This window comes from Equus przewalskii, chromosome 26, assembly GCF_037783145.1.
Source record: "Equus przewalskii isolate Varuska chromosome 26, EquPr2, whole genome shotgun sequence".
NCBI classification, from domain to species: domain Eukaryota; kingdom Metazoa; phylum Chordata; class Mammalia; order Perissodactyla; family Equidae; genus Equus; species Equus przewalskii.
This window is the reverse complement of record NC_091856.1, coordinates 38,460,346-38,472,090: the sequence shown is the minus strand read 5'-3', so window position 1 is coordinate 38,472,090 and position 11,745 is coordinate 38,460,346. Positions and strand designations below refer to the sequence as shown.

Below are 11,745 nucleotides of genomic sequence, written 5' to 3'. Positions count from 1 at the left end.
ACATTTCTGTACCCTTATGTCTTAAATGTTTCTTTTATAAAACAGCACATCATAGATTTTTTAAAAATACTGTCTGATCAGCTTTTTATTTTAAGAGGTGCATTTAGTTAATTTTGTTTAATGTAATAACTAACATATTGGGGTTTAAATGCACCATCTTATTTTGTGCTTTCTATTTTTCCCACCTGTTCTCACCTTCTTGACATTTCTTTTTCTTTTCCTTTTTTTTTTTGAGGAAGACAGCCCTGAGCTAACATCTGTGCCCATCTTCCTCTATTTTATATGTGGGATGCCTGCCACAGCATAGCTTGCCAAGTGGTGCCGTGTCCACACCCGGGATCCGAACCAGCAAACCCCGGGCCACCAAATCAGAATGTGTGCACTTAACTGCTGTGCCCCTGGGCTGCCCCGACATTTCTTTTGGATTATTTTTCATCGTTTCCTTTCTACTAATGTGGGATATATACGTGTGTGTATGTGTATCTATTTGGTTATATGTATATATGTGTGTATACCTATATACGGATGTGTGTATATAAATGAGTATATATATATATATATTCTTTTAGTCGTTATGGTCAACATTAGAATGAACAGCTTTAACTCAACAAAGTCAAACTGACGCCTTGCCCTCCTTCCATATGTCACGGTTATCGTCGTGTTCTAGAATTCTATCCGTTTAACCCCCTAAACCTTATTATTATGGTTTTCCACAGCCCACGCTGATTTTCGATTGGCCACCTGTTTACTGCTTTCTCTGCTCCTCGTTCCCACTGTGCCTCAGGCCCAGCCGCTGGGGTCACGCCTTCTCCCTAAAGCACGTCCTTTAGGGTTTTCTTTAGGGAGCATCTCGTGGTGACACTTTCTCTCTGTTCCCTCAGAGAGGGGGCCACTCTGCCAAATGTGTGGGCGGGAAGCCGAGACCCTGCTGCAGCCCGGACGTGTCTTTACCCTCATGACCCACTCCCGGCCGGAGGCTCTCCCCGCAGTGGGGTGGCTTCGGTCGAGAGGTGGACGTAGCCGTCCTTTGGCCTCAGAGCAACCTGGGGTGGAGTGGCCCTGGGCCTGTGTGACACACAAGTCTACATACCGTGTGATTCCAAATCAGGCCACACTCTTCCAGAGGGACAGGAATGAGACCCGTGGCCACGGGGCCTGGGGAGCAGTGGGGACTAGTTGCAAATGGGCACCAAGGAGCTGTCTGGGGGGCGGAACGTTCTGTATCTCGATTAAGGCTGTGTTTACACAGGTGTCCACATTTGTCAGAACTCATCAAAGTGTGTGATTAAATTGTGTCCATTTAGCGTGTGTCAAAATACTTCAGTAGGGTTCACGCTTTAGAAATGAAGACTAAATAAGGGCTTTTTCAGACAAATAAAATCCAAAGGAATTCATCAGCAACAGATTTACAACTGAAAAAAATCCTAAAGGACGTCTTCAGCCAGAAGGCAAATGGCGCGCGTGGAGGCCCCACCGGAGGGAGGGTGGGGCAGAGAGCCTTAGCCGGGAGGCGCCCCCGGCGGCCGTGGTCGGTCACCCCACGGGGTCTCTTAGGGGGAAAGACGTACGTAGAATTAAAATACGTGAGGACAAAAACAGAACAAAATCTCAGAGGAATAAATGGACCTAAAGTGTGGTAAATAATTGCCCAGAAGACAGTAAACATGGTAATTTATCTTTGACGTTAATAAGTCAAGGATGACCTCATAACCTCCAGGTTAACTTCTAAAAGAACAGTAGAAAAGTTAATGAACGAAGCAAGGTCTTGAAGAGAGAGTCGCACGTCCTAGGGACAGGCTGGTGACCGATTTGCATGACCTGGGACAGGTTGGTGGCCATGCCACCAAGAGCAGGGGAGGGACGTCCAGCCAGCAGCACATCCGCTCTCCCCAGGCTCAGAGAGGCTGCAGACAGGATGGGCCCAGGGGGTGTCCCGGGCAGCCAGCGAGCGAGGCAGCTGTGGCGACACTCAGCCCACAGGGGCGGCCGTATCGACCCCAGGGCTCTGTCTTGACTTTCGCCTGAGTCAGGCCACCTGGGCCTGCTGGGCCTGCTGGGCCAGGGGCCCCCCACATCACACCCCCTCCCTGGGAACGGCAGGGGCCCCCGCCCTCAGAGGACAGGGCTGGGTAGGAGGCAGGGGTGGCTGGGGGCATCCCCCAGGGCTCCAAGTCCTGCCTGTGACTGAGAGGTGGGGACCCTCCTCCCTATCCCCCTGCTGAGGACACCACAGGGACTGAGGCCACTAGGGGGGTCCGGAGTGGGGGTCCACAGGGGGCCCACACACTTGAGCAGCTCAGAGTCACAAATTGCACTTCAGACTTTTAAATGAGCCATCTGCTGTCCTCCCACGGTGACAAACCAGGCAGCCGAAGGCCAGGATCAGCTCCTTTGGCTTCAGCCTTGCCCGTCCCTCCCTACCTGGCCCTGGCTCTGTCCCCTCGGGGCCTGAGCATCTGTGCCCCACCCGCCCCCCGGCCATCCTTGGCTGGCTCTTGGCCTACAGGGGGGCATAGGTGGAGCGCCTGCTCCATGGGATAGATTCAGGGAAGGGCCCCCTCCCACCACCCGGGCAGGCACCGGGGGATGAAGGCCAGCCCAGGGTCACAGACAGCCCACCTGCTCCCGCCCCTTCCGCTGACCCTGCCCTGGGGGAAGGGGCAGCCCAGATGAGAGGCTCCACTCAGGCCACGGGAAAGAGACTCCCTCTGGCCGCCAGCGGGGCCCTAAGGGCCGGGCCGTGCTCAGGCGGGAGCAAGGCCAGCAGGAGGCCCCCAGCAGGCGGGCAGTGGGCAGCAGGCAGGGCCGCCCTCCCTGGCTCCGTGTCTTGCTCTGGACCTCTGGCTGGGCTCTCACGCTGGGCAAACAGTCCTGGTCCTGCCTGGTCTCAGTGCCACACTGTTCCCTCACAGCCCCTTCCCTGAGTGGGTGGATAGGGAGGGCTGTTCAGGCAGGAAGAGACAGCACCCTCGGAGGTGAGCCAGGGAGAGGGGTTAAGCCAGGGGCTGCAGCGGGCAGGGCAGGCCCCGGGGCTCATGACCAGAGAGCCACACCACCCAAGCGGAAAGGGCTGTGTGGAGGGGCTGCCTGACTACTACAGAGGGACGAGGCCTCTGTCCAGGACTGAGAGCGGCCGGGAGACAGATGTCCCCGCAACCTGTTTGGGGGAGCCAGGCGAGTCCACGGGAATGCACAGCTCTCTGCAGTCAGGACTGGCGGAGCCGACAGAGGGCAGCAAGGCCTGGATTCAGCCAGGCCTGGAGGCCCCCTGCCCGGTGCCCTGCAGTTATGAGAACTGGGAAAGGCAAGCAGTCCTGTGATCCAGGTGTCCTTCTCTGCTTGTGCCTGTGTCCAGGGAGCTGGCTACTGCCTGAGGGTGTAGCCAAGTGCCTGGAAGGAGGCAGCTCCCACCTGCATATGGTCATAGCTTACAGGCAAGATGGTGGTTCCCTGCCAGGCTGAGAGTGAACCACAGACCCACCACTGGGGGAGGGCTGGAGGTGGAAGACCAGATGAGTCTTCCAAGCGGCCAGCCAGCATTCCTGAACCTCGGTTTCCCCATCTGTGCCGAAGAACTGAAGAGGCCCTCCCTCGCAGGACCGTGCAGGATTATGGGGGAGAATGTGGCCTGAGAAGTCCCCCCACATTGTTGCTGCAGGGTGGGGCCCTTCCTCCCTTCTCTGCCTGGACCCTGTGCCTGAACCCCACCCAGCTGCTGTCCCCTGCATGGCCCAGGCCCTGGGCTGGTGAGGGCTCACCTGGCTTTGCAGGGTGAGCCCTGCCATGGAGAACACCATGGGTCAGCAGGGTGTGGGCCAATGCAGGGGAGTGAGGCAGGAGAGCAAGACTGCTGCCTTGGGGACCCTGGTGCATGGACATCTGGTAGCCGGCTCAGCCCATTGAAATCCTTGGCTCATTCAGGAAGGACCACCCAACCACAAGCTCCTTACGTTAAAAGACATAGCCATCCTCACTCCTACCTCCCCAAGGTTGCTCCAGAAACATGCGAGACCTCGGCCCAGGATTTCCCACCCTAGGCCCACGTTCTTGTCACAACATTACACATTGTACAGGATGTCCCCATACACTTTCAGCTCAATCAAGGCACAACCAAACTCATTGCCCTTAACCTGAGCCTCCTCAACCTGGACACAAGGTGCAAACAGAGTGCCATTCAACCATCCACCCACTTGTCCATCCATCCACCCACCCATCCATCCACCCACCATCCATCCACCCACTCATCCATTCAACCACCCATCCATCCAGCTACCCATCCACCCATCCATCTAACCATCTACTATCCATCCACCCATCCATGCATCCATTCATCCATCCATCCATTCAACCATCCACCCATCCATGTACCCACCATTTATCCATCTATTCCATCATCCATCCACCTATTCATTCACCCACCATCCGCTATCCATCCACCCATCCATTCATCCATTCAACCCTCCATCCATTCATCTATGCACCCATCCACCTATCCATTCCATCATCCATCTACCCACCATCCATCCATCCATCCATTCAATCCCATTCATCCATCCATCCAAGCATCCACCTATCCATTCACCCACCACCCATCCATCCATCCACACATCATCCATCCATACAACCATCCACCCATCCATCATTCAGCAGATAGGTGTTCACAGCCTCCTCTGTGACAGGTGCCATCTTGGAGTTTGGGACAGTGATGGACAAAGCAGACCTGTGCCTGCCCTCATGGAGCTTGTGCTGTTGGAGAGTCAGATACACAACAGAACGTTAAATTGTGACTGCATTGTGTGCCATAGGTGGTGCCACTTGGGTCTATCAAGGGGTTGATCTTGTTGGGTCATCAGGGAATGCTTCTGGTCTGTCTGCTCTCCCTGACCCAGCCTCCCATTCCAGAATCTGCCTGGATCCTGCCCAGCTACAACCTGCCCAGTTGGAAGCATGTGTGGGACCAGGTTCCATTACCCAGGGGGTGACAGGAAGGTCTCGATTCAGAGGGATTCTAAATAGTCCCCCCCACCGGCCACTTCCTGAGGGTTCGAGTGTTCCTGGAGGGTGAGGGTTAGCACAGAGCAGGGGTCTCTCTGGATGCTCTCTGCTCTCTAGTGGGGTCAGTTCCATGTGAGCCCTGGTCCTCCCCTGCCTGGAGCTCCATGGGGGCCACGATGCGGGAGACCCAGAGGGCTGTGAAGTGCACTGCCCCATGGGCAGGTAGGGTGGCTGTCGGGGTGCTGACAACCACCTCCAGGGGTGTACAAACTGGGGTTGGGGTGCTCAGGCTGGGGTTGGGGTCCTGGGTCATAGCTCTCTGTTCCTGAAGTGTCCCTACACCCAATGGGGGTCAGGACTGGGGCTGCTTGTCCCCAACACCCATCTCCCCCTCACCAGGCTGGGGGCATCTGTGTTGGGGCCTCCTCATGTTTGGGGGGTCCCAGCTCACCCCACTATTGCAGCCCCGGGGCTCTGATGGGGGGGTGGGGAGGTGGGGGTCTGTGAAATCACTCTGCTGGGTGCTGGGGATGGAGGGAGGAGGATGGAGGGGCCTTGTCCTGGGAATGACCTTGCACAACCCACAATGCACTGTGAAGACACACATTCACACACACAAATGCTCACACACGCCCCCCAGGGAGACCAGAGTGGGACAGCAGGCCTGGCAGGCTGGGGATGGGCATAGGTGTGCTCAGAGGGCTGTCCTGGCCCTATGAGGCCAATGGGTCCCCCCATTTGTGCCACCCCCACTCCAAATCATGGATGCTCATATGCCTATATCCCAATACGGTGCATTTATTTCATGTTGAGAGTGGAGAAGGGCAGTGCTGGGCAGTGAGGCCAGACCAGGTTGGGCAGGAGCCACGTCATCCTTCAACAGGTATCATGAAGGACTGACTGGTCTGATGGGGAAGACAGAGCCTGGGATGGAGGATGGAGGAGAGACGCGGGGGGCAGAGCCAGGAGGAGGCAAGGGAGACAGACGGCAGCTTCAGGAAAGGGAGAGGAGAAGGGGCAAGAGGGAGGGAGAGAGGGGGCCCGCGGCCACTCCAGGGGAAGAGGCTGAGGTCGGAGAGGCCAGTGAGCAGCTGAGGGAGGTGACCCCCAGGGCGCTGCCCCGCCCCCGCCCAGGCTCCGCAGGAAGCACCCCCCCACCCCGGCCCCCAGACTCACTGCAGACCCGGGCTCCAGGCACAGCAGCATGCAGGTGAGTGCAGGTGTGAATATGCTTGTGAGTGTGCACTTCTCCCTGTGCACACATGTAAGTGGGTATGTGCGTGTGTGTGAGCCCTGCATGTCTGTGTGTTCACGTCTGCACGTGTTCTGTGCCCACGCCTGTGAGTGTGTGCGCATGTGGTTGTGCACTTGCAGGGCATGCTGAGAAACACTCCAGGAATGAAGGGAGGAGGTGGCCCAGGACAGAGGGACCCAAGTTGGGGCAGAGACCAAGGAGCCATGAGACCCCTCAGTTCAAGCTCAGGCTGAACTCTTGGGCACCACCAGCACTCCACATGCGGACCCCGAGCACAGGCTGTGCCCACCCGCTGGGCTCCCACAGGGCTTCTGAGGCCCAGAGGCAGATGCCCACCCTCCGTCCAGGCCCTGCCCCACCAGGAACTTGTTACCTGTCAAGTCTGGGAAGACGATGTTGTTGTCTGAGAGGCCCTGAGCTCTGACCAAGCAGACAAACTTGCTCAGCACCTGGGTCTGTATCGCCCACGTTCTGCCTGGGGACCAACCAACACAGTGTGGCCCTTAGCAGCTGGGAGTGGGTGGTGAGTGCTGGGTGTCCCCACCCACCATGGGCCCAGGCCCTGGAGCACTGGCCTGGTCCCCCCCTCCCTCCGGCCCACCCGCCCCACTGCGGCCACAGGGCAAGGGGCTCACACAGCAGGTTGACCCTGAGGATCTCCCGGCTGCCCGACTGGCGTCTGGAGAGCATGAGGGCGAAGGTGGTATAGTCGGTGTCGTACACCAGCACCTCCTCAGGGTCTGCTCCGGGCACTGGCGGGGGGCACAGCCACAGTGTAGGGTCCCTGCCGCCAGCAGGCCCCTCCATGCCAGCCTCCCCATCTCCCACTGTCTCACCCCCACTGTTGTCCACCGAGAATTTCCCAGGTTGAGTCGCTGGAATCAGCACGTAAGACCAGGTGACACAGCGCTGGCCCCTGGCCGGGGAGCGGATGGGCAGAGATGGGCAGAGGAGGAAGGTTCTGGAACCTGGCTGGGCTGCCGGCCTCCTGAGGCCCCAAGGGGAGCCCCCGAGGAGGATTCAGCCTTTGGTTCGGAGGGACCCTCATGGGGAGCCATGAGAAGAGCTCAGCAGGCTCGAGGCCTGGCCACCCTCCCCAGGGAGGGTGTCTCCACCCTGTGCCCCTTCAGGCTGCCCCAGGTCCCTCCCAGGGGAGCGAGGTGTGAGCCCTGCCTGTCAGCGTGGCCAACCCCTTCTCAGCCTCGGCGCAGTCTCCCCGGTGACCACTCCTCCGCAGCCTGGACAGTGCAGTGGCTATGCGGTGATGGGGATGTCCCCTCTGGGAGAGCTGGGTGGCCCCGGCTGGGCACCGCTGCCCGCACCCCTAGCCAGCAGCCCTGGACTTTGCTGAGCCAGGCAGGAGCTGAGACTCTTCGGGGAGAAGCGAGAGGGAGGGTCCCTGTCCTGGGCTTGGACCCCTCCCCGGAAGCCCTCAGGCCTCAGGGAAGGCCCAGCTAGGCAGGGCCTCTCCAGGCGACCACGCTTGCTTTGAGAAGGACAAAATGCAGTCTGGCCTGCAGGTGGGGGAGGGGTGAGGTTGCGTGGGGGCCTCAGAGTGGAGTCGCGTTTGCACTGGGTTCTCTGCCCCCCGCCCCCCAATTATTTGACCTCCAGCCGGAGCCTGGCAAGTCCGATGACCCCAGGAGTCCAAGACTCCCCCTGGGGCCCAGCCTGTGCAGGTGGCTTCCAGGGCTGGGGGGCGACTGTGCTCGCTGGTGGGCGAGGGCAAGAGGCTGAGTGTAGCCGCTGGAGGCTGGACTGTATCCCCCTCTCGGCTTCTAGGAGCCACTGCTGGTCCACTTAAGTTTTCTATTTTACGCTACTTGGAACCAAAGAGGTCTTGGGGCCCTGTCCTTCCACACAGCCAGGCAGGTGGGCAAGGAAGGCCAGGGCCACGGGAGGGGTGGCAGGGTAAAGGAACCCCCATGGCATCAGTGTCCCCCAGAGAGGACTGACACATTCCATGGGATTCACGGTGGCGGTACATCAGGGTTCCCCACTTCTCCCCCCGAGGGGGTGGCTACTTCATCCAGGCAGACCAATCTGAGCGCCTGTCACCCTGGATGCAGCAATTGGCCCAGGAGGAGCACATGACTCAAGAAGAGTCAATCAGAGGTCACTGCCAGGCTGGCCTGGATGCTCCTCTTTTCTGGAATTGGGACCTTGAGAAGGACGTCAGCTTGGGCCACTGTCTCATCCCTGTGAGGCAAGAACCTGCCTGAACAGAAGTCTGGGGCAGAAAGAGCTAAAAGGGGGATGGGGAGAGTGATGGGGCCATGATCACAGTGTTTGAGCTCCTGGATCCAGCTGTACCTGAAATCCATCTGCCCTAGAGCTCTCCCAAGTCTGTGATTGAGTAAATGCCTCCCCTTTTTTGTGTATGCCCTCAGAGCTAGGTGAGGTCATTGGCTGCCTGTGCTGGACTTTGCATTAGGAGGAGGGCCTTGGGAGAACATGGCATGGGGACTCATGGTGGACCTAAGCCATAGAGCCATGGGTTTCTGGGGGTACAGACCCAGGATCCTCACTTACCGGGTCATGGCGTATGACACTTCAAGGCGGCTTTTTTCATTTCGCTCAAACGTTGCAGTGAAAGGGTTCAGCAGGGACCTATCTGCCTTCCTATGGTCGCTGCCCGCCAGGCCAAGGACAAACCACTCCCCCTGGAACTGCAGGGAGCTGGGGTGGGCAGAGCCCAGAATGGCCCCAGGACCCCCTCACCAGGCAGTGGCTCCCAGCTGGTCCTGCACCAACGACACTGGCAGGAGCCAGAGGCTGCCCTGGGTCTGGCAGGGACAGGGTGACCCTGGCCAGTGGCCGGCCTCTCTAAGCCTCAGTTTCCCCATCTGTGCAGAGAGACTGAGATGTTCCCACCTCATAAGAATTGACAGAAGTTGCAGAAGGGAACGGCTGACCCAGGAAGGTCCGTCCAGGGTCTTTTCTGCTGGAGGTCAGGGGTCTCCATGGGGGTGCTGGAGAGCAGGGCTGGCTGGGCCGGACTCCCCCTGCGGTGCCTGCTGGCAGCATGGCCCTGCTCTCTCCCTGCACTTAGACCCCGGTCAGCTGCCTCCCCCTCCCTCCCAGCCCCAGACCTGGTCTTCTCGGAAGCTCTGCACGACTGAGCTGATGGTTGCCTGGGGATTTGGGGTCTGGGCCTCCAGGGCCCTCAGCAGGGTGAGTGCCACACACAGGGCACACCAAGGCCTCATCCTGGCAGGATGCAGAGGAAGGAAAGGGCCATTGGCGCTGCTGCCTCAGAGACTCATCTCTTTATGGGCTCCAGTGGGCAGGCGCCCCTCCCCAGGGGTGTGCCCCCTTTGCCCTCCTCCTCAGAACTGACAGGAGGAGAGGTGGGTGCAGAGGGCTTGGGGGTGGGCTGGCCAGGGATGAGGCCCTCCTCAGATCCTGCCCACCAAAGGTGGGGGCACCTGGGTCCCAGCCCTGGGATGGGGGAGGGCAGGAAGCGGAGGGGGTGGGGGTACCTGCCGGGTCCCTCAGCTCCCAGGGAGGTTCCTGGGCCTTGCTTCTGATTCCTGAGACCCCTAGCTCTGCACCCCCTGGGCCCCCCTCCGAGCACCCCATGCTGGCACTGCTGCCCAGCCCTACCCCAGCCACACTCCTGCCACCAGGTGGAGGACAGAACGCTCTGTCCCAGGCAGGGAGTGTGACCTTTCTTAGTCCCGAGGGGTCAGGGCCACTGCGTTCTGGATGCGGGAACACGGTGCAGAGCTGGGCCTGCCAGCCCCCACACTGCTCTGCACGCCCCAGAAACCAAAGTGTGGGGCCAGACTAGAGCTGGAGCCCCTGCAGTCACAAGTGCTGGTCAGAGCAAGGCGAGGCGATGGGGAGGCCGGGCAAGTCACCCGGATGAGGACGGCTGAGGGACGGTCTGCAGGGACCTGCTGCCAGAGGGAGGGTGAGGTGCGGGGAAGCTCGGCTATGGGGGCACCCACACACTGGTCCTGGGGGTGGGAGGGCAGCCGGGGAGGGCTAGGGAGGCTCTGGGCTTGCTGTCCCCGTGGGACCCTGGAGGAAGGGAGCCTCCCCACTGGCAGCTGAGTGTGTGGGTGCTGGGCTCCATTAGACAGCCGGGAAGGACGTGTGCCCGACCTGTGCACTCCCTGTCCTGGGCCACCTCCTCCCCCACCCGCCCTTGGCCTCCACAGCCTGTCCTGAGCTCCAGCCCCCCAAGGCTGAGGGGCTTCAGGGCTCTGTCCCAGGCTGGCCCCACTGTCCTCAGGGAAGGGTGTGGTCCCCACTGGGGCCCTTCCTCCTCCAGGAGCGTTTCCCACTGCCAGCTGGATGGTCGCCAAGGCCTCTCGGGATCAGCTGCAGGGCCCAGGGTGGAGGGAGGTAAGGGGGGACACAGACAGGGGTCTGCAGGGTGGGGCCGCAGGGCAGAGTCCTCCTCCTTGAGTTTGCTGTCCTCGGCTGGTCAGGACAGCCCGTTTCAGGAGCCTCTGGCTCACAATGAGAGAAGCTGCAAATAACCTGATTGTTTTCCCCCTAAACTTCCCAAAGGAGCATCGCTCTCCAACAGAAGTGGGGCGGCAGTTCCACCGACCCTCTGAATGCCTGGCCTCCACCCCTCACGGTGCAGGCACAACCCTTCCCGCTGTCCTAACCCCGCCCGAAGATGTGAAACCAGCGCGCTCTGCGCCTGGCCTGGCGGAGCCGGGGGCCACTCAGCCTCCCCAGGTGACGCCCGTTCCCGGGGCTGCCTTTTCCACAGGACGCTCTGGGGAGATACAGGGCCAGCGGTCGGCAGCCCCTCCACAAAGACCCCCGCCCAGCCAGGGCCCCGGGGCCACCCGGCCTTCCCTGGCCAGCACAGGGGCGGCATAAAAGGCCCGCAGCAGCAGGGGCCAGGTGGGGCCCCGGGCCTGAGGGGTGCCCCAGGCGCACTCCTCTCGCCCTAGAGGTGGGCGCGGCTCCAGGAGCCTTTGGTGGCTCTTAAGGACTCTGGCGCCGCCTCAGGAGAGTCCAGGACTGAACCGTGGATTTGGGGAGCCTCCCCCCTCCCACTCTAGGTTGCTGCAGAAGAGGCTCCTCCCATTTTTGACGTGATTGGTCGAGGGCAGGCACGTGACATTATCTGACCAATCAGGACCCAGCAGGTGTGCGTAGGCGCTGGGTAGAAGCGCAGGCCACACGCGGGAGGCCAGCCCGGGAACCTGGACAAGAGCAGGCGGGCGCCTGGGCCCTGGGACGTAGGCCCTGCCCTAGGGAGCTTCCATTCTGGAAGGGACACAGGCAAAGAGCAGACAGCCTCCCCCATAGCAAGCCTGGAAAGGTGGTAGGGTTCCAGGGGCAAAGCCAGTGAGCGGGTGACTGTAGGATGTCGGTCAAGGGCCAGGATGCAGGCTGGACCCCCCCCGGGCAACACTCATGGGAGTCCAGCTGGCCCTCCTTCCTTCTCAGGACCCTGGAGAACTGTCCCTGCCCCCTCCACCCCTTGTCCCCTGTGTCCCTTCCCTCCCCCTTTCTCCAGGACC

General features: G+C 60.2%; 1 protein-coding gene across 6 annotated transcripts; it reads right to left on the bottom strand.

The window, feature by feature from the left end:
• Window positions 1–276: 276 nt before the first annotated feature.
• LCN12 (lipocalin 12) lies at window positions 277–10,354 on the bottom strand. 6 transcript variants are annotated; one of them, XM_070595205.1, is made up of 7 exons: window positions 9,733–10,354; window positions 9,343–9,460; window positions 8,783–8,919; window positions 7,087–7,238; window positions 6,886–7,002; window positions 6,172–6,725; window positions 277–5,919 (listed from the first exon to the last, which is right to left on the bottom strand). In XM_070595205.1, the coding sequence occupies exons 2-6, from the start codon at window positions 9,457–9,459 to the stop codon at window positions 6,475–6,477; spliced, it is 774 nt and encodes a 257-aa protein (XP_070451306.1). In that variant the 5' UTR covers window position 9,460; window positions 9,733–10,354; the 3' UTR covers window positions 277–5,919; window positions 6,172–6,474. The 6 variants fall into 6 exon arrangements, with proteins under 6 accessions (XP_070451306.1, XP_070451308.1, XP_070451305.1 ...); XM_070595207.1 differs by lacking the exon at window positions 9,733–10,354 and having other exon boundaries at window positions 7,087–7,166; window positions 9,343–9,662; XM_070595204.1 differs by lacking the exons at window positions 9,343–9,460; window positions 9,733–10,354 and adding an exon at window positions 9,125–9,333.
• Window positions 10,355–11,745: the final 1,391 nt, after the last annotated feature.

Bases quoted from the DNA above. Each gene is read 5' to 3' on its own strand.
- LCN12 (XM_070595204.1), bottom strand. From the start codon at position 9,277: ATGCTGCCAGCAGGCACCGCAGGGGGAGTCCGGCCCAGCCAGCCCTGC. The intron at 8,920-9,124 runs GTGGGAACATCT...AGCTCCCTGCAG, and splicing joins CTTCTGTCAATTCTTATGAG to TTCCAGGGGGAGTGGTTTGT. The intron at 7,239-8,782 runs GTAAGTGAGGAT...TTGGGGCCTCAG, and splicing joins GTGTCATACGCCATGACCCG to GAGGCCGGCAGCCCAGCCAG.